General features: G+C 41.0%; 1 protein-coding gene across 1 annotated transcript in view; it reads left to right on the top strand.

Annotated features, from left to right (window-relative positions):
* lmo7a (LIM domain 7a) overlaps nucleotides 1–21081 on the top strand; it is a 52698-nt gene that overhangs the window by 6987 nt on the left and 24630 nt on the right. Inside the window, 4 exon segments of the mRNA XM_072396629.1 lie at nucleotides 1738–1808; nucleotides 4975–5044; nucleotides 11389–11495; nucleotides 20836–20866. Of these exon segments, the coding sequence (XP_072252730.1) occupies nucleotides 1738–1808; nucleotides 4975–5044; nucleotides 11389–11495; nucleotides 20836–20866 (279 nt within the window).

Here is a 21081-nt window from a genome sequence, read left to right on the forward strand (position 1 = left end):
TGCCCGGCCACAGGTGGCTCAGGCTAGAAAGATACTGCAGAGAACAATATTCGGCTTCTTTCTTGGCTGGGAGGAATTCCACACCTTAATCCCATCAAACATTTTTGGGATTTTCCGAGCACTCATAAATGACAGCGCTCCAAAAATGTAACTCCTTTCAAATAGGTAGTGCTAAACGGGTAGTGGGCGAATAACACTCCTGACATGCTAACAACATACGCTTCTGTTGTGCAAATACCAATATTACTTGTTGTGGGAAACAAATGCACTTTGAAAATGTTAAATGATAACTAAGAGTTTTGTTTCTTTAAAAACAACATAAAAAAATGAGTCACAATAGTGTACAAGAGAGTAATGAAGCTCTCGGTGCGTTGATGGTTCATAACCTATTCGTCTTTATTTGCGCTGTATCCTCATGAATGAAACCTTGTTTTTAGTTGAGGAACTCCTAAATGTTAACAGGACATGCTCCCTCACTGAACTTGAATTGAACTTGACTGCTTTTTTTTTTTGTTTAAGTGCCCTAACATGACCTTTGTTGTGAATTTACACCACAGGTATAGGAGTAAAACTGAATTAAACAGTCATAAGCTCTGCCAGAGAGGTTTCTACCGAGTTTTTTTGTTTACGCGTTCACGGATAATCTTGCAGCATATCCTCAACGGACTTCAGTTACATGTAAGTTGGATCACTTAAACTCAAAGAGAGGACACTCGCATCCAAGAATCTGTCGGATTAAGTGCTGACTCGCAGATTCTTCTGTTCCTTTTCAATGTTAGTCAGCTGGACAAGAGAAAAGGCATTTTTGAACTTTTTCGCTTATTACTTTTATTTAGAGAGCAAAGCTATTATACATCCATGCATTTTTGTCTAAAACCATATATTTTAATGTCACCCGGATGCAGTTTAATCCCATATCTAAAGAGTTGTGCAGAGTACAGCCTGTTTTCCGTGTTAGATTTAGCAGCTTTTACATACAGGCTGGTCAAGTATTTGATGGAGAAACTTTCTAACTGGACAGAGCAGGAAGTTCAGTTAAGGAGTGGCTATTGGCATGAACTTGATATCTGATAACAAACTTACAGCTGCACCATAAAACACGAGAAATGTTAGTAATGTTTTCTTGTAGAACCAGTACAGGTTGCATAAAGGAGCGCAGAATGTATGACAAGCTTCATAATAGAATCACGGTTGTTTATTTCTTTCTCTGTACTGTATATGTGCATGTGTTTAAGTGTATAAGACTGCCGGTCATGCATGCAGTGAGTGCCTTTGCTTACATAATGGCTCTTGGTGTTTCTGCAGTGGTGGTTTGAGATCATGGGAAAGGCATGAGGCTGGAACACAGAGCTGTGTTACTGCAGCGCTCCAGATGCTCCTATAGCCTTCGCAGCTTGTGCAGCCTGGCTTCAGCACAGTTTTAACACGGCTCTCCTGTTTACCAGCTGCTTTCAGCACTAAAGTAGGAACAACTAAGCCACTTGGGACCTCCTCAGGAATACCTGAAGAATTGTGCTCAACTCTACCCCACAGAGACAGTGTAGGAACTCAGGAGGAAATACCTCTGACTTCCTCTGCTACTGTTCTCAACATCCTACCTTTCTTCTGTAGCCTCCCCACCCCTCTTCACAGTCAACCCACCACACGCCTCCTCTCCTCTCCTCACCCAACCCTTCTCGCTGTTTTGCTCACTGTTCTTGTGTCGCTTTTCTTTTTTTTTTTTTTTTTTCTTTCCAGGCAGTAACCAAGAAAAAATTTGGGAGCAACGACTTCCGATCAGCGCTGGAGAATGGCGTTCTGTTGTGTGAGTAAGTACCCTGCTTTTCCCAGGCACCTCTCCTAAGCCAGTCATTCACAAGGAATCCCTCTGCTCTCCTCCTGGTCTGGACTCCTACGTAAGTGTTACTGATATTTCCCAGGCAGACCCCCTGCCAGGTCCCTGTTTGTTTGTTAGTCACATCAAGTGATCCAGTGTTTCCAGACAGTGTGATACAGACTGTATAATGTAGTCATTTGCTGTTATCATTGTCAGCTTTTCCCTGTAGTGTCTTGTTCGAGTGATGTGATCTATTTTAAGAGGAGTTGTGTTGTCCGCTTGACACATGTTACAGATCTGTGGATTGGACCATCCTTACTTTAATAAGAAGCTGTGTAGTGAATGGTAAACTTGCCACTGAAACCACAGTGAATAGTTATAGAATACTGCTTTCTCATTAGCTTGAGTGCATCAAGAGTTTTGATGAGTTAGAGGAGCAAATTTATCCATGCAGCATTTGTTTATCCATTGATTAACTGGTCTTCTACTGTAAGAGTTGTGGAACGGTATCTTTTCACAGATCAAGGGTGTGTGTTATGCGTGAGTGAGTGAGGAAAATGCTAGATGGACACAGTGGTGTGATTTGCACTTATCAGCAGGAGGCTGTAATTACCAGCGGCCGATGCAGAATCTTCCAAACCTCTATTGGCATGTGTTCAAAGAAGCATTTCTACACTCATTTGAGTCTGACTCCAGTGTTTACTTGATCTTGGAGAACAAAACGGTCACTTTCGTTGGGGAGCTGTGTTTTTTCAGCACGAGGAAGAGGAAGACAGATTAAATCACCTTCACCTAGAAACATGGCCTCGGTTGCCATTGTGTTGTGGTTATCACAACTTCTTGCTAGGAAAGGAATGTTTAGTGTCGGTCACACACATGATTATATCCTACTTAGCTTTAAGTGTGTGTTATCTCATGAGGCTCTATTGTTTCACTGTTAAATGGCTTACATGAACCCAAGTGCCCCTTACATTCTTTCTTTACATCTATTGTCAGCCTATCCCATCCGCCTACAGTCTGCAGCCTCAAGAAATCGTTTCACCTCATGTTGAGCTTTACTTATTGTGGGATGCTGTAGTTGCACCCTTTTTATTACTTTAAACAAGTAATCGAGACCTTGATATAACAACAAAGATCGTTACTCGATATTGCCATACAGATCAGAGCACTCCTGCTTTATTTGAGAGTTTGTTCCGCTATTAATTGGAGAAGTAATAAGTTGAGATAAGTTGATAAGTTGAGATTTAATCAGTAACTAATGTGTTCATTGATTAACCATTTCTTGGGGGATTGGGAAACTGATATTTTTGATTGTTCCTGCTTCTCAAAGCAGGACTTTGTGGCTGATTTAATGTCTTGCGTTCCAGTAAATCGTATGCCTTTAAGTTTTGGAGAAGAAGACGTTTGATTCCCTAAATTTAGGTGCCTTTCACTGCTCTGAAGACAGTCGTCTTAATGAAAATAATTATTTGTTCCAGCCCCACTCAGCTTCATATTATAGTAGTCAACTAATGATGAACTGAAGACTAAAACTAGGTATAAATGTTGTAGTTTCTTTCTCTGACATATCTACCTGTCCTTAAACCTGTCTGAGACTGATTTATTGGTCATCCCATCCAGTCACTCTATCCACTATACCAACATTAAAAGCCTCTCTTCTCCCTGGCTGTCCGTCCAACAGTGGTTGCATAAAACCTGGGTTTCATGAATAATGACCAGTTGTCTTTATTGACCACGTTGCATTTGTTTCTTAGTCATGTCACTTTCGTCTTTCGAACATAATAAAGATAAGGCCCTTTCTGACTCACTATGCAACCTAACCCTCTGTAAAGGCCACGGTTATCTCTTCAATGCAACACTCTTCTTGCAGATCTCCCAGCTTACGCTGTGAAACCCTTACAGATGATGCAGCATTGCATTTAGTGTTTGAACAGCAAAAAGGGACACATGTAACTCCTTGACTCATTGAACTTATCTGGCTACCCTTTGCTACCTCTATTATATTCAAGAAACCATTGTTTGCTTACAGAGTGACTGTGGGGTCTGCATCCTGTCATCTTAACTCATTCATAGAGGCTTATGCTCCCTCTTGACCAAGGTACTAAATGCTATCAGAGCAGTGGCATCCCTCACTATCTCCAGGAAGCTGTTCATCAACTCCTTTCCTGACACCTCCAACACTCTTAACACATCTAACATGCCCTTACTTGCACCTCTGCACTTATTTTGTACGGCTCCACCTGCTCTATTAGTGGTCTGTCATTTCAATTGATTTGGCGCTTATTGTACTGAAACTTGAACATTGTCCCTCACTTGTTCGTGAAACTGAATAAAAACTGAATAAACACAAGAAAAACGCTCAAATACTCTAAACCAGTGTTTCTCAATTCCGGTCCTCATGACCCACTGCCCTGCATGTTTTCAATGTTTCCCTCCTCCACCACACCTGACTCAAATGAATGGCTCCTTATCAGGCCACTGCAGAGCTTGATGACAAGCTGATCATTTGAATCAGGTGTGGTGGAGGAGGGAAACATCTCAAACATGCAGGGCAGTGGGTCACGAGGACCGGAATTGAGAAACACTGCTCTAAACTAACTTGAACAAAACTGCGTTGTATTTTTGGTCCAGTCAGTGTATTTTAATGCAAGTCCTTAAATATTTTTACATATAAATGCAACACTGTAGCTACCTGTTCCTACACGGTGATATAACTACTTTTACTCACAGAAGACGGCAGTTTTTAAAATGATCACCATTGTCCACTTGTGGTTTATTTACCACCTCTTGACTTGGACTATAAATTTGTTTTAAAGCACTTTCAATGGCACCAAAAAAAACCCCCATCAGCCTCTACCTTTTAACCATTAGGGCTTTCTGAGCTTACATGTGGTTATTCGAGGTTCGTCTGAGGTTGTTTCAGAAGTGGAGAAAAATGCTTTAGAGGCAGACGGCCCGTTTTTTTTGTTTACAACATGTTGCAGCGCTGGTGATTTAATAAACTGAAACAGGTGGTCACCATTAAACCAAGTTGTTAACACACAACACCGGGACTTTGGAAGTCTTGTTCAGTCTTTTGTAGCCATTGACCAACCAAGTGCTTTCACCTCTCCCCTCGCTTCCCCTAATGTTCTCCTTCTCTTCTTTTTTACTCGCAGTTTAATCAACAAGATCAAGCCAGGTATCATCAAAAGGGTTAACCGGCTGCCAACACCTATTGCTGGACTGGTAAGTCCTCTTCTCTTTTCAGTCAGCCGATTGTCTTTCAAACAGGTCCTTGCACATAGCTGGAAAGGCTCACCTTTGCTTATATTGGATACTTAGTCATCTATTGCAGCTTTTTTAGAATGTTGGGAAACATCTGTTGTGTAGTATGTGTTTAAGACATGAGACGAAGCAGTTTGCGGTTCAGCTGAGCTGAATGGTGACAGGTCTGAGGCTTTCCTGCCAGCGAAAGGAAAGTGTTTGCCTCAGTGACTTGTCGATCCTCATATCCATCCATACTAATAAGTTCGGTGAGCGAGGAGCAGCTTGAAAGGGTGCTGGCAACATCCTAAATATGATCTCCTCCACGCCTGAGGCTGTGTTCACTCAAAACCCTGTAAGACAAAAAGTCTTTGTGCCGGTAAGATAATTGGTTTTATTTGATCGAGTGATGATGAACATCAGACACGGGCAGAGTTTGGTTTCTGAAAAACCTGCTGTTGAGTCAGTGTTGCCAGACGGTCTCCCACATTTGAGCATCTTTCAGTCCAGGCTTTTTGGACCACGTTGGCTTACTTGGGATGGATGTTTTTGGGAGTGTCAGCAAACAAGTTCTTGGGAAGTAGAGGTTTAAAAAACCCTTCATAAACCTATCCCTCGCAAGGCTCTCTTTTGTAGGAGTAATTGGGTCCAGCTGTCAAGTTGAATTATAGAGAACGGTAACCGAAGCGTGTGTGTCAGTAGGCTCTTTAACACTGAACACGTTTAACAATGACAAGTTGACTGTAAAATGAACTCAAAATTAACACTAGCATCCTATTGTGTCATGTTGTGACATGAACTAAATGTCTTGCCATTTGTTGTTCACCGTTACTCACAGAATTGGCCGGGCACCTGCTGAGGTAATGAGTATCTCCTCCATCAGTAGCACATGTGTGGTATTTCTGAGACTTGGACACAAACCTGAAACCACCTGATCATAAATTCTCCTGCAAATGCGAAAAGGCTTCTGGTTGGCTTGAGGCTACCAGTTACTGCCAACCACATGTGGAGAGGTGGAAGTCTCTCCCAGCAAACATCTTTCACTCTCACTGTGCTGTGAGAAGAGCCTTTTTTTTCTCAAGGCAGTCAAGAAGTCTAGCAGATATGTTTATGCATTTGTCTCCCTTTGCCAGGAATATTACATATTTTTTCTCTTAGTATATGGTATCCATCGCCGCTGGATGTAGCAGGAAAAGAATAAACTGGAAAATGCTGTATTTTTACTACTGAATCCTGAAAAGAAAAGGTAAAATCCAGTGGACAAAGTTGTAAGAGAGAGAGAGGAAAGTTGTAGGGGCTTTTTCAGATTGTAATGTAGATTCAGTACAGCTTTAATCCCTGCTGAATTAAAGGCTCTTTGCTAACATGCCTCATTAGCGCTCAAATATGAACATTTTCTTCCGTAATAGTCTTAAGTGTTGCTATCTGAACGATTTTCACTGCTCTAAATCGATACCAGCTTCCAGTTCTGGCAGAGAAAAAAGCCTTTAGAGGGATGAGGGGGGGAAAATAAACATAAATCTCTGTTTTTGCAGAATATTTACGACACTGGCTCTAGACCTGGGCCTTTTCTTTGGTTTCACTTGTGTCCAACGGAATTTTTCTCATGTCAGCACACTTCTCTGCCTGTGAGCTGTGGGTTTGGGTCACAGCACCCCGGGTTTGGGCCTAGTTCTGCTTTTAGCGGTGCTGGGCAGGTCCAGCCTCCATCGGTCGCTGCCCACTATAAATACACAGTAATTGGTATGGTGCTGCATACACCAACTCCTCTGTGAGTTGAGGTACCAAGGGGAGGAGATAAACAAGGAATTTCAGTGGCCCTGGGGGTGTCTTTACTCATCTAAATTTCTGTGCAATAATCTTTGCAAAGACAGGCATTTGTCCATGTTTTGTTATTATATTTATGCTGTATGGGGGCATGTTATGACTGGATTTGACTTATAGGACACTAAGGATCTTTATTTGACCTGTTCGAAGAGAGGTCCTATTTCAAGTACTCCATCTCCTCTTTGTTTATTGTCTCAGAATTTCATAATACGTAGCCTGATATTTTAACCATAGCTTTTTGCTGTTTAAATCATTGCCAGGAGTCACATGAGGGTAGAGTACAGTGAAAGCAAACGAGAGACTACAATGTGACCATGTGAGGATGAAGATCTTTTTATACTTTATCAGACACCGTAAGAGGCCTGTTTTATGGTGTGAAGTGCTTAACTCGGGGGTCCTCAAGTCTGCATGAGAGGATTAGAGGCTGCTGGATGGGTACAGCATATTTAGCAGGATTATGTGCAGGCACAATTCAGTATAACATTCCTTTAACATCATTATGCCTGCGTGTTCTGGGACTGACTGTTAAGGGCGTTTTAATGCTCTTTGCAGTTAAATGCCATTCATGTCTAAAGCTATTACGTATCATTTTATGTGTGTTTTACATGCTATGCCCCAAGGTTGGAGATCCTTAATAAGATTTTCATTAAAACTGAGACAATAAAATTCAGTGGTCACCATAGGTTTTATGTCTGAACACAGTTAGATTCTTGATTACAATGCCGTTTACAAAGAAGTGTTGTTTCTAATCTAGATTTTAGCAGAACGCAATGATTTGCAAATCATTAAAGTTATTTATAGAACTGAAAACAGAACCTTGACAATATTGTATTACATATTGAAACTGAGAAATATTGTTGTTTTTTTTTCAAAATATGTGCATAGTTTACATTTGGTGCCAGTCGCATATTTCGAACAAAAGCAGCCGCAGACTGCATAGATTCACCAAAACTAAATTTAAAAAAAAGAAATCCACGATCCATATCTGGCTCTGCATTGATATGAAAAGTTGTTGACCTCTCCACCGGTCCATGTTCCACCTCTGGTTAAAAAAAAAAAATTTAAAAAAATCTTGTTTTTTATTGATTTAAATAATCCTGCTAAGAAGCAGATAAACAAGACAAAAAACAAACCAAATAACCTCAAGACAACAAAAGATGGGGAAAAAATACTTTAAAAATCTATTTACTAATTAGATTAACTGGTAACAGTCCAGTAATATTATATCAAATAAACATGACTTCCCGGAAGCAATGAGTCTTTGAGATTTCACTGCTCTGTGACACACTGTGTGTATATTTCTTACTTTAAAGGAATATTTAGGGTTGTGTGTAGTGCTTGTTAGCAGTCGGTGTAAGGGAGGAATTCTGACCAGGAATTAAGCTAGGAATTACTCGCAAGGGGGGGGGGGGCACAGAAGAGCACATTTTTGGCACCTAAATCAATACAAACATCAAAAATGCCACAGCAGCTTGTGTGAACGCTACAGTGAATTTCGTGCCACATCCCTTTTGCATCAAACCGTTGCCTGCCACAATTTTCTCCACTAAAGAATATTAATGTTGCTCTCCAACTCAGTGGAAAAAACGTATTGGATGAACTATCCAAGAAGTCTGACACTATTCCTGATCGACTCTGCTGATCAGCACTCTGATCACTTTCTAGTGCTGGTAAGACCCTGATTACCCGTAAAAAGGAATGTACCTTTAAATCACAAAGAGTTTGGGCATTTAATCATCTAAAGTACATAGTGTCACTAAAAGATTCAGGGAAACCCCTCTTATTGAAGTGACAAAGGTGAAGACCAATATTGAATGGTTGTGATCTTTAGACCCTCAGGCAGCACTGTATTGAAGGCAGATATGATTCTGTAGCATGCGCTCAGGTACACAACTGTTTGTCAGTAAATACATCAGTTTATCAGTGGATCAATAGATACAAGCAAAAAACACAATGTCCAGAAACTGCTGCAGCTTACACTGGGTCAGGCTTATTTAGGATGTGCTGAGATAAAGGTGAAAACCGTCCTCTGGCCCGATGAATTTGGGTTTGCTGCACTAAGTATGCAGGAGTGCGCATCGCATAAATAACTTATACATCCACGAAGGCACCAATAATTCTGAACAACATATATGGGTCTGTGAGCCATGTGCCACGATCTAGATGTCGCTTTTTAGGGAAGGTCTTGCTTATTTCAGCAACAAAATGCCAAACCACCTTCTGCACGTATTGCATGGCTCTTCGAGCAAAGAGTGGAGGGATACATTTTCCCACCTGCAGCTCATTATTTGAACATTTGGTGGATTATGAAACATGAAATATAACAGAGGAGGTCCCGAACTGTTGGGGAGCTGAAATCATCTAATCAAGCTATATATAGCTTGATATATATATATATCTATATATATATAGATATATATATATATATATCTATATATATATATATATTATATATTATATATATATATATATATATTATATATATCTATATATATAGATAGATATATATATATATATATATATATATATATATTAGATATATATATAGCTTTCCTAACTATAGCAACTGGTGTTGTTAAGCGTAGAGGCGATGCAACAAAAATGGTAAACATGTGCCTCTCTATTCTAGCATCCTTTGTTTAACTTTTTATTCAAATTTAGAGTTAAGATTGATTGTTTAAAAAAAAAACCACTTGTATTTTGTTTTTATTTACATTTTACTTCAAGTTGTGGCATCGGATAGTTGAGATTGTGGATCATTTGAGTAAAAGGCCAGTACATGTGTTTAGGTTTAGGATTTATGTAACATTCACATTCTTTCCATATTGAACCAAGACAATTATTTTCTAACCTTCACGAAATTGAAGGATTGTCTCGTAAAGTTGTTTTAATTATGAGCAGATTTTGAGTTCCAAGACCATATGCTTTGGTGGAAAACAAATTAAGCTTTTAGTATCAGCATTTCGAGGCTTTACCAGATCCATTTCCTTTTAAGGGTAGGAGATAATAGACTTTATCATGGCCACTATATATTTCTCTCAGAAAAATTGTTTCCCAGTGTGAATTAGTAATGGCTGAATATAATTCAAAGGAGGGGTGAGTAACTGTAACATCAGCCTAACATGTACAAAATGGAAAGTATTCAAACAGTATTAAGATAGTTTAAAAGGTTTTGTGCTGTTTGTACGACCCTTTTGGTGAGCATGCTTGAGTCGAGGCAAAGCATGCGAAATGTCACACATGCTTCGTTATTTCTGGCTGTGTACATGCTGTTCTTACTGAATGATGGTCATAAATTTTGTGTCAAAGAAATGTACACGTGAAAGACTTTTTGTGAAGACAAATGATGGGAGAAAAGAAATCGGTCGGAGTCGGTGCTAACCTGCATCAATATGGAAAAACAGTTTTCATTTGTACTATCAAGACAGTGAAGAGAAGAGGGAAATCAGAGGTGCCATGATGCATTAGCTGCGGCACCGCTACCTCTTCCGTACAGCAGGTTGAAGGGGGAAAGACTCGGTGACCTAGAGCCTTCAAAGTGCTGCTAAGGGACAAACGAAGCTGTCAGCAAGGGATCTCAGTTATTGAGAGGTCAGTTCCGCTCAACCATTTGTTAATAAGCATGTTTGCCATTTAAATATAGAAATAGCTACCCCTTAATTATTCCAGCCCATGCTGAAACCATGTGTGATCGCATGAGAACCCTTCAAAGCAGCAGTGTCCCAATGGGAAGTAGAGACTTGCAAAAAAAAAAAAAAGGCGGTGGGGATCGCAACTGGAAAAATCATAACACCAAAAAGGAACCAGGCTTCTGTGGCTGGAGATTTGTTTTAAATGTATGAGCTGTGCGTACATTTATAGATCTACATTGCACTCACACATCTGTGGAACTCATGTGCACAAAGATAAACTTCATGGAATGTGAAACAAAAAATGACACGGTGTTGGAAGACAAACTGTCCCTCCCTTCCCATGTTCTCTTGAGTTGCTTCAGGGAAATATTTGTCAGTTTCTGTCACCCAGCCTCATGTTTCATAGCAACCAAATGTATCCAAAATACTCCACCACCCTACAGATTCCACAGGTATTCTCGAGTAATAGGCTTGGCAGGGAGGGGAGGGAACAGTTTCAGGGTGTGAGAGGCAGACGGAAGGCAGTGCGTCACTTTTGTACTTGCATAGCCGGTTGGGTGGGACTCTGATGTCATTCTTCCTGGTTTGGTTTTGTCTCCACCCTAACCCGGCCCACAGGTGGCTGTGCTTCTGTCACTCAGACCCTGTCAGGCAGCCTCCTCCATGTGTATTTGTGTGTGTATACACTGCTCGGGGTCACTTCTCATTTGCTGCAGACACGCTCCTCCCTGTTTGCTTCGCCTCCCTGGTGACATGAACTTTGGAAGCGATCAGTTGTAGGCTGCATCCCTGCCAGAGAATTCTTGAGTGATTATTCTTTGCCTCAGAAGGTGGACAGCCCTCATCCCTGCTTTGTTCTCTATCCAGGACAACCTTAACGTCTTCCTCAAGGCCTGCGGGAAGCTCGGACTAAAGGAGGCCCAGCTCTTTCACCCAGGAGATCTTCAAGACTTGTCTACAAGAGTAACAGTCAAGTAAGTTTTGTCTTGTTAGCCTTGTAAAATGTCGGTACTTAAATTTTGATGCCCATCCCTGCCATTTACAGATTTGAGATCCTCTTATATTTTGACTCTACTTTGACTGAACCACCCCACGATCTATTCACAGCTCAACTGATATAATGGTTGAAACTTCAGAAGTAACTTCTGCACTGTATAGTATCATAGAGCACATGGGTCCTCGTGTGAGTCATGTTTCAAGCTGTTGTTTTAAAAAAAAGGTCAATGCTATTTTCAGTATGCTTGTATTCCTCTGTAGGTTTTACATCTGCTGCAGCACAGTACTTTTGTGTCTTTAAAGTGTAATTGAGAGAATAGGGCAGTGGGACATATAATCATGTGACTGGAAAACAACACTGTCTCTCAGATGGAGTCTAGGTTGGTGGTAAAGATCTTTGTGATCGTTTCATTCATAAAGAGCCCCGTTTGAATTCATGGCTCTACACCTCTGCTTATTCATTTTGACAGTTGTTTCAGTCGCACGCTGGACTGAGAGGCATGTTGAACAACCTGTTCAGTTTTCACACAGGTGACCTGCAGGTAGGGAGCCAGGTAGAGCTTCGTGTACAGTCCTTCCACTGTAAATCCACTGTGCTGTGCAAGCATAAAAAAATTGCTTCAACAGCAGTACCTGCATGTTGTCAAACTTTACCGAGATACAGAGTGGGCACTTCATAGCTCACGAGTCCATTCAGCTCACAAAATAACTTGCTGTGCCACATACTCTGTTTTTTTTTTCTATCTGTTAATGTGCTCACATAGTTGTGCACTTAATTTTAACTTGAGGTATTGCTTTGAAATGTTGACACGACTTCCCAGAGCATTTTTCCCACGATCTACCCAACACTGTCGTTCCTCACTCTCCGTGACATTGGCATCAAAACCACAGTCATGACAAAGGCCCGTTCATGGGTAGATGGACTCCAAATAAATCTTGCCTGTCTTAATGCACACCCACTTTTCAGTTATCATTCACTGAGCGTGCAATTCAGTCTAATAAATCCTGAAGATAAAGATCTTGTGCCCTGCGTATCATCAGACATTACTTCTCTTGCGCAACCTTGCCCCCAGGATGTTGGTGGCACATTATTTGTTTAAATATGGCGGTCGAACAGTGGGAAATGATGCTGATTTTCATGGCAGCTAACTGAAACGGACGACACGACATGCTGAACTTATGGAGCATTTTGTGGCGCTGCTTTTTCGCCACCGTGTCTGTCTGCGTTTGAGGTTCGCTCAGACCGCTCTCGCTGTCCTATTTTTAGCACCTTTGGGGTCACTTTGACAAGCTGGATTGATCGGAATGGTATCAGGAGTCACGGTAAAGGAGCTTTTAATAGTCTGTAGTCTCCTGTCAGCACACTCTCCTCCTGCATGTGGTCTTCACAGTACACCCGTGTTTGTTTGTGTGCGAGATTCAATGTTTAGATTGCGGTAAGCAGCTGTGGAGTTGTTTCTCATTTGGGAACATGTTCTCTTTTGCTGATGAACACTTGCACGCTCAGAAGGTGATCCTGTAGCTGCTGTTGCTCCTTTTTTTTTTCGCTCTTGAGTCAGTCTCGTTGGTCTTTGCAGCATGTTTTCACTGGTAAAAGCGCTTCTTTTTACTAAAAAGCGACCGAAGATAAAAAATAAAAGAAAACATCTATCACTGGGCACGACTGTGGAGCTTCCCGGTTGCCGTTGATTACTCATGCAGAGGGATGGCATACAAAGAGTAACATGAGTAGAAAATCCCAAACAAGGCAGCAGACATGCAGCCAATGGCTTATTGCCCTGCAGCTTATCAGAGTCTAGGCAAATGAGCCCCAGAGAGGGAGAAAGTTGTCTATCAGCTGTCTTTGCTCCTGGTGTTTGTCCAACCTCCACTCCCTTAAACCCTGTCCGACAGGTGCTGCGCTCAGCTTTGCTGTTTGTTGTTTCAGCAGGAGTGAAGATGGTCGACTGTCAGTGATGTACACTGCTGCTCACGCGGCCTGTCATGTGTAAAGCAAACACTTTGTGTTTTATTCCTTTATTTTCCTCACACTACACAGTTTTGTTGCTGCATCATCATGCGTGAGGTTGAAAAACCAGGAAAGATTGTCCACTTGAATGCTAAGATAAAGCTGATCAGTTCATTTGACATGTTCTGTAGTCCCTTGACAGAAAATAAGTCGGCAACAATTTTGCTGATCTCGTGTTCAAGTCATTTTAAGGCAGAAACGGCAAAAGTTGTCAGCTACTAGTCTTTATGAAGGAGAATATTTGGACTGTTTTCAGCCAAAACAGGCAGCTCGGTGGTTGGACATTTATGAAGGGTTCATTTCTTTCTTCTAACTGTTTATTAACTGAACAACTAATTGATTAAATGATAAAATAACAAACCTTTGTCACAGAAGAGTAGCCGCAGCCCTGTTTTTTGTTTTTGCTTTAGTAAGAAACTGATTCAGCAGTATTACAGATAAGAATCCTCATTGACTTTGGATTGATTTGTCCTGCTTAGCCGTTGACAAGGCTCATGTCTCCTGATATGAATCTGGACCCAGATATTGACTGATGCTTTGGATGCTGAGAGCATCATTTAATCCACACAAGATTGTGTTTTACGACAGCCATAAACAATTATTTAATGTCTTTTCCAACCCTTGAGCTGTGGAGTTGTTGTAGTATTGGCCTTGCCACCGCTTGCAATGCTCTGTGGCCTTGTGCCATGCGACCTTTGCTTTGATAAACACCTTTTATGAGTCACAAACACCTTCAATATCAGATTTGTACTATTAGATGACAAACCCAGCGCAGTGTGCTGGTGGGGTCGATAACACCCACATAACGAACCGCAACCATGAGCGAGCAGATCTTGCACCTTTTGGGTGAAATACTGACCACACTGGATCTGATTCATCGTCAGGGACAATGATTCACAGCTAATTTGAACCAACTCTGTCCGTTTCGAACAGCCACACAGGAAATGACAGCGTTCGAGTGCTGCACATGAGTCACCGCATCCAAAAGTGCTTGATTCAACATCACCTACATTACACGGGGTCTATAAGAAGTGGGTGACGTTAATTAGCGGGTGAATCAATTTGAGAATTCAGCTTCATGGACAAACTAGAAGCACAACTTGCAGCTGTCTTCAGTGAAAAGACTAGAACATGCCAGGATTCCCCTAAAGATACTAAATGCCATCAGCTAATTTCTTAACACCTGACTGTAACCCTTAAACTATACACGGTTTACAGTAGAATATGGATATTTAGTCATTTTACTGTATCATAATGCACCTCCTGCTATATTGTAGCTGCCAAAGAACTCACACGCAGCTTATTTTATTGTGTCAACCTCAAGAATGTTGAGTCTTATCTTTCCGCTGTGTATTCTAAGGTTTATGCACTGGAGAGCCTAAACTTTGTGTTACGCAGAACAAGTAATGAGCGGTGGTGGAATGCAATTGGGGCACTTATGTGATAAACTGACCGCGACATCCTATCATTCACCTTTGGTCTTTATGAACAAATGTTGTTGATGAACGATATGCGTGAACACATATTGGAAATGTTTACTTTCGCCTCTGTCACAGCGCTAGTTTGGCCACATGAAATCTCAGTTGTCTTTTGTTTGTTTGTTCTTATTTCCTTGTTTGGAAATGGAACTAAAAGAATAAAATGTCATTTGATGTAAAGATCCACCGTTCATTGCCTGCTCGGTACCAAATGGCAGATGGACACACTTATGGCCCAGTAGGTGAATGTAGATCAGATACATCCTACGGATGCTGATGTTAGGCCAAAGAACTGAGTTAGTCTCCATTCATTAGGTGGACAAAAACAGAATCCTACATCAAAGATTCAGCTGTTTGTGAAAAACGTATTTCCCCCTTACAGACAAATGGCAACTAAATGAATCAAAATATTCTGCTTTTAAGACAGGTTTGCCTGTGGATGTCCTGTCCTGTCCTGTCTTGTCTTATCTTCCCTAAATGGCCTGTCAGTCAGTCTTTTTATAGGCTTCTTAATTATGTTATTATCTTCACCAGCACACTGGTGGGAATTTAGCTGATGACAGCATGATGCCTGGCACAAAAATAATAATAATAGTAATTAGGCCGTTGACTAATGTCATGAGGTAAATTAAATGTTGACAAAAAAATGGTTTTAACCCAGCACGTTGCAAACATTTGCGTTGTGCTTTTTAAAGTCACGTGGTTTAGGATTTAGTGACATTTAGCACATACAGTTAAAAATCTTGAGAGGTCAGAACTAAACCCCAGCTTGCCTCTGCACATGGGGGGCCTGTTGTTCTGACTGAGCTAGAGAGGCACCACACCAGGTTTTTTTTTTTAGTTTTTTTTTTTTTACAGTATATGGCAGTTCTATATGGCAGTATATTACAGCATATGGCAGTTCTATATGACAGTTCTATATGGCTGTATATTACAGCATATGGCAGCTCTATATGACAGTTCTATATGGCAGTATATTACAGCATATGGCAGCTCTATATTACAGTTCTATATGGCAGTATATTACAGCATATGGCAGTAGGTTTTAGGGGTAGGTCTGAGTTGTGGTCAGAACATGTAATTGCATATGTATTTTGCTGATGATAGTTATGTACTTGTACTTTTGTACTTCCTTTTGATGGATTTTGTTTACATTGCGATACCAGTATCACTTTTTCTGAAGAAACAAACCCATGACTACTCTGTGACCTCCAGTGTCTGACGCAACAGATCTCCCACAGAGAGAGGTCCAAAGTCTCCTTCTTTTCCAACGTTTAATTAAGCAAATTATTGACAAAGGCCGACTGCTCTCCAAACCAGAGAAGGAAGCTGGACAGAATTGGCAGGTACATCCAAATTTATCATCCTATGAAGGAATGTCAAGGACCTCTTCTTGACAATAAAGGAGGGGAGCCGTTTTGCCGTGTTATTACATGATTTGGGTTATGCAATAGCATCTCTGGCTGCAGATCAAACCAAATGTTTGAACTACCTGAAGGAATGCATTGTTTCCCACACAATTTGCACTGGCTGCTCAGCTCAGCCTCATATTCAACACTTATATATATATATATATATATATATCTACCACAGATATATATATATATATATTTTGCTGTTTAAGTGGGTTTTAAGTGGATTAAGTCTTGGTGTTCACAGGTTAAGGCAAACGACACAAACACATTTGCTTGTGTGTTAGTATTGCGGGTGTGGTTCACTCATCCTGACACTGTACGCCACTGTTTTATATATATATGGCACTGCCATTACTTCTTGTATTGTGTGAACTGTGGGCAGATTGTGAAACCAAACAAGCACCGATGCTGAGCGGCCAATAAAGTTTCTACACCATTGACGCTGGCCAGGCTGTAAAAGGCCAACACAAGGGTTATGTTTGTGCTCCGCAGTCGGCTGGAGATGGAAACGCCAGCCTCACCCGGTTTCCTTGCTCACAGAGGCTGCACTGTCTCAGATAAGTACGACACAATGATGTCCACCCCTGCCTGAATCACAGCTGATTCCCCTGTTCAAACTGTGCGTAAGTTCTTCAGCGCTGCTGGGATCGTCTGTGTGCCCGTTTAAATAGACAGTTTTATGACTTTGAAAAACCACAGATGAAGATTGATAATGGGTTGTTACGGATCGTGACAGCGCTAAAGATCCTCGTTATAAAGGTATGCTTCTGATTGTGTGTGCGCACCCATTCATTTAAGGCTTTGGCGGTGGGTTTGTTAAACCTTTTTGATGTCATTGTGTTGGAGAAGTCGAACAGGTTTGATGTTATTTGCTTTATACTCAGGCGGTTTCAGATCAGTCCAGCATTCACCTGCAGATCCTCATAATTGTGCTGCAGATCTTAACATATCATTCCACTTCAGTTACAACACAGGGAAGCGATTGAAACGGAAAAATCATTTAGTTTGGTGTCTGTCAGGAAGTTATTTGTCTGTAATTTGAATTGGGATTTTTATATTTCTTTTCACCTCTGGCTTGTGTTTGCAGAGCTATGTTTTTTTCCCCCATCGCATCAATTAGAATTAATCAACCATTTGGCAAACAGTATTGCACAGTTTGAAATTGCAATAGATTTCAGCATTTTATTTTCTATTTCCCACGAAGTGGCTGGTATCTTTTGGTAAGGAAGACGGTTCCTCCAAACTCTCTTTGACCCCATCCAGAGTGTGGCAATGTGAAACCATGGGGAGTCTCAGGTTGAGGCTTGAAAGGACTGGCTTGTAGAAAAGATAGGAGCCTCCTATATATTTGTCAACCTGGATGGTCTCCTGTCGGAGCTCTGTTTACTTACAACACGGCACGCACAGTATTGTCTAATCAGCCATTTTCAGACCTTGTGTTGCCTCCTGAATAAGCTCTTTTGGCCTGCAACTCATAAAAACAAATAAGTTAGATGCAGATTAACATATTTCCGTATCCTCACAACACAAAGTTGTGATAAATGCCAGTGCGGTGTTTGAGAAGAGTTTTTTTTGGCTCTTTTGTTACTTGCATGTGTCAAACTGGTAACACTACTTCAGATAATCTGTTTTTGAGTTGCACACTGGGCAGACCTTGTGTGTGTCAGACTCCAGTGGTGTTTTGTCATATGAGCAGTCATCTGATCCCTACAGATCACAGTAAGTCCTCAGGCATCAGAGGCTGGAAAATTGACCTTTTTTTTTTCTCTCTCTATCGTCTCCTCTGCTCAGTTGTTCCCATTACCCATAAACGAGCATTAGTCAGGCGGTAATTTTTGTGTACAACTCCCTATTTTTATATATTTTCTTCCTTTTTTGATCTGGCTATCACAATAACCTCAGACTTTGTTACTGTGTTCCAAACCACAGAAGAGAGGGATTTTTTTTTTTTCTTCCGCCTCTTTTATTGGACCCATAAATACGTGCAATGCCAAACTGGAAAACATCCACCTCGGTTTTCGCTGTCTGCGAATTAGCATGTTGGAAACCCCTGGTGTGAGATGACGCATGTTGGTGGGAAAACTGATCTGCTTCCCATTCTGTCAAATGCTCTCCGTGGTGGAAGGAGTCCTCCGATCCTTCACCCAGGTTACTGTTAAGCTCAGCGATGGCAGCAACAAGTAGAGGTTTTATTAGTTCCAATATACAATATTGTTGTGATAACATCAAATCAAAGGCTGAGCTCATTAATTAGCTCTTAGATCCTTGACTTTATTGTTTTGTTTTTCTTTCACCTCCCCTCACAGCATATTTTCACTCTCTGCAGGCTTTCAATTGAAGCAAAAATGCTATAAAAAGCCACCGTGCAGACACACAAACACAGTTAACAGCTACTTGGCATTTTGCAACTGGACAGACAGATATTTCCCTCAGGCGCTAGTGGAGACCAGAAAAGTGAGCAAAGAGAGGCGCTGAGATGCTCGACAAGCGCTGAGCAGGAGGCATATACGCACAACTGTGAATGAATGATGCTGCTTCTCAGTACCGGATATGTAAATATAGTTTCAATGTTTGCCGTAAAGCGTTGGCTCCGTTTCTCACGGAAGCCATCTGATACCTTTTTAGAGGAGAGGTTGTTCCCAGGCAAACAGCTGCCTGTTTGGGTCCAGATTTCATAAAGATCTGCATTTGAAGATGGCAAATTAATTCAGTATGTTGAGCACAATTACTATTTATTCACATCGGTTACCATTTGAGAGTAACGAGAAAAGAAAAGGGTTTGGGCTGAAGGCTCGGCCACGTTTTACGGTCAGTCCATGAACCCTTTGGCACAAATGGCAGCTTGTAAATTCTTTTTAGCTTCCAGTTCACTTTTTTTTTTATTATTATTCTTATTTTGCAGAAATAAAAAAAAATCGGACATTTTCAAATTGCAGAAGAATTCTGGTTTTGTTTGTTTTTCATGGACCGGTCTGTCCACAGATTTAGCACGCCGCTGGGGTCGGGACAAGACGCCAAAAACCTTCAGCTTGCTCCCCTCCAGTTGGAATTTGAAGTGAATTTAAGAGCATATTCGTGCTGTAAGAAAATGCTGGTATTTAATTGCTGTAAAACGAACTCGAAGCCTGTTCAGTCCACCTGTGTTTAACAGTTTCAGAAGTTTCCTTTTTGTTTTTTTTGTGAAATCCTGCACCCTGTTTCAGAAGGCTTATTTTGGCCCAAATGGGTTCTATAAGATGTTCACTTGCACACTTTCAATGCTGGATTTTGTGGTGAGGAGGTAGGAAATGTTTTCTTCTGATGACTCTTACACAAAGGTCATATTTGTGCAGGTGTGGCAGCACATAAGAGCAGTGCACCGCCACTCCAGAATGTTCGGAATCTTCCTGAAGGTGGTTTTCAGCCCGTGGTTTTTTTTTTTTCTTTCGATTTTGTCTTTTTAGCTGCTTTTAAGCAATTCTTTGACCTTTCAGACTTCAGCTTGACTTCACTGTTCCTTTTTTTTTTTTTTTACTATTGAGCAAGCAAATATCTAAAAACCTCCAGTCTCAGTGTTTAAATCTAAAGTCTCACGTGTCACCATCTCCATGGTCACAGTGTCGGCAGGTTTGTTGGTCACATTAAAACAAGCTTGTAAGAAATCTGAGTAATCATGAGGTAAAGAGGCATGTGTCTCTACTGTATTACCACTTTATAGCAGGAATGTGTAGCATGCACCAGAGATGTAAACCAGATTGTTAATCTTCTTCTGTCACCATTATATGTATTGTTGATATTATCACTCTTCACTGACATCCTTATGATAGACATTAGACATGTCAGGTGACAGGGATGCAGTGTATGCCGACTGGGTGATGTTAGGCTTCCAGATTGAGACTGCAGGGTTTGTTTGTTTTCACAGGAACTACCATTTTCCTTGAAAGTGATTTACAGACAGTCGGATCAACTGTCAAACCCAGGAAATATGGCTGAAAAAAATGTCTGTGACCCTTGGTCTCTTGCTTTAAGAGTTCTTGCCGCCACAGCTGAGCCTTGTTTGACTTTTACTGCCCAGTTATTAGTTTTGTAACAAACTTAAACACCAACTTAAAATCATTCCTTTTGTCCTCAAATTTCAAATAAATCTTTTAAAAATAGCTTTATTTTTTATTCTTACATAGGTATATTTCACAGCTGAGCACTTTCACAGATGATCCGCTGTGATCTTTCCTTTCAGAAATGCATATTTGTTTTTCCCGCTGCCTTTGTGCCGTTTGAGAGTGAGTTGAAGGGCTGGCAGTAGTCTGGATTGTGCTCTCAGCTTCCAGCTCTTTCACTGCCCAGCACATAAACATAACAACGATGCCCTCTGTCCTCGTGTTGTCATATTCCCTCGTACACAAACACCTCTCTTCTCTGCTCTTTTTTTTCATCACAGGCATCAAGAGACCAACAGGAGGCTGAAAAATGTAAGTTTTCTTCCTTGGATCTGAGTTTGTTTGTTTAAAAATGAAACGCAAAGAAATGATCTGCTTTATCTACGGTCCTGTCGGTGGCGTATAATCTAATAATGTTGTTCATCTTGTGGCTGCACTTTCTGCGCAATACTTTTATCAAAGGGATTTGTTAACTTTTACACATGTAGCAACTTCATGGGATAATAATACGCAGTTTAGCCTTCTTG

Source organism: Leuresthes tenuis, unplaced genomic scaffold (genome assembly GCF_036924035.1).
Source record: "Leuresthes tenuis unplaced genomic scaffold, fLeuTen1.0.hap1 SCAF_12, whole genome shotgun sequence".
NCBI classification, from domain to species: domain Eukaryota; kingdom Metazoa; phylum Chordata; class Actinopteri; order Atheriniformes; family Atherinopsidae; genus Leuresthes; species Leuresthes tenuis.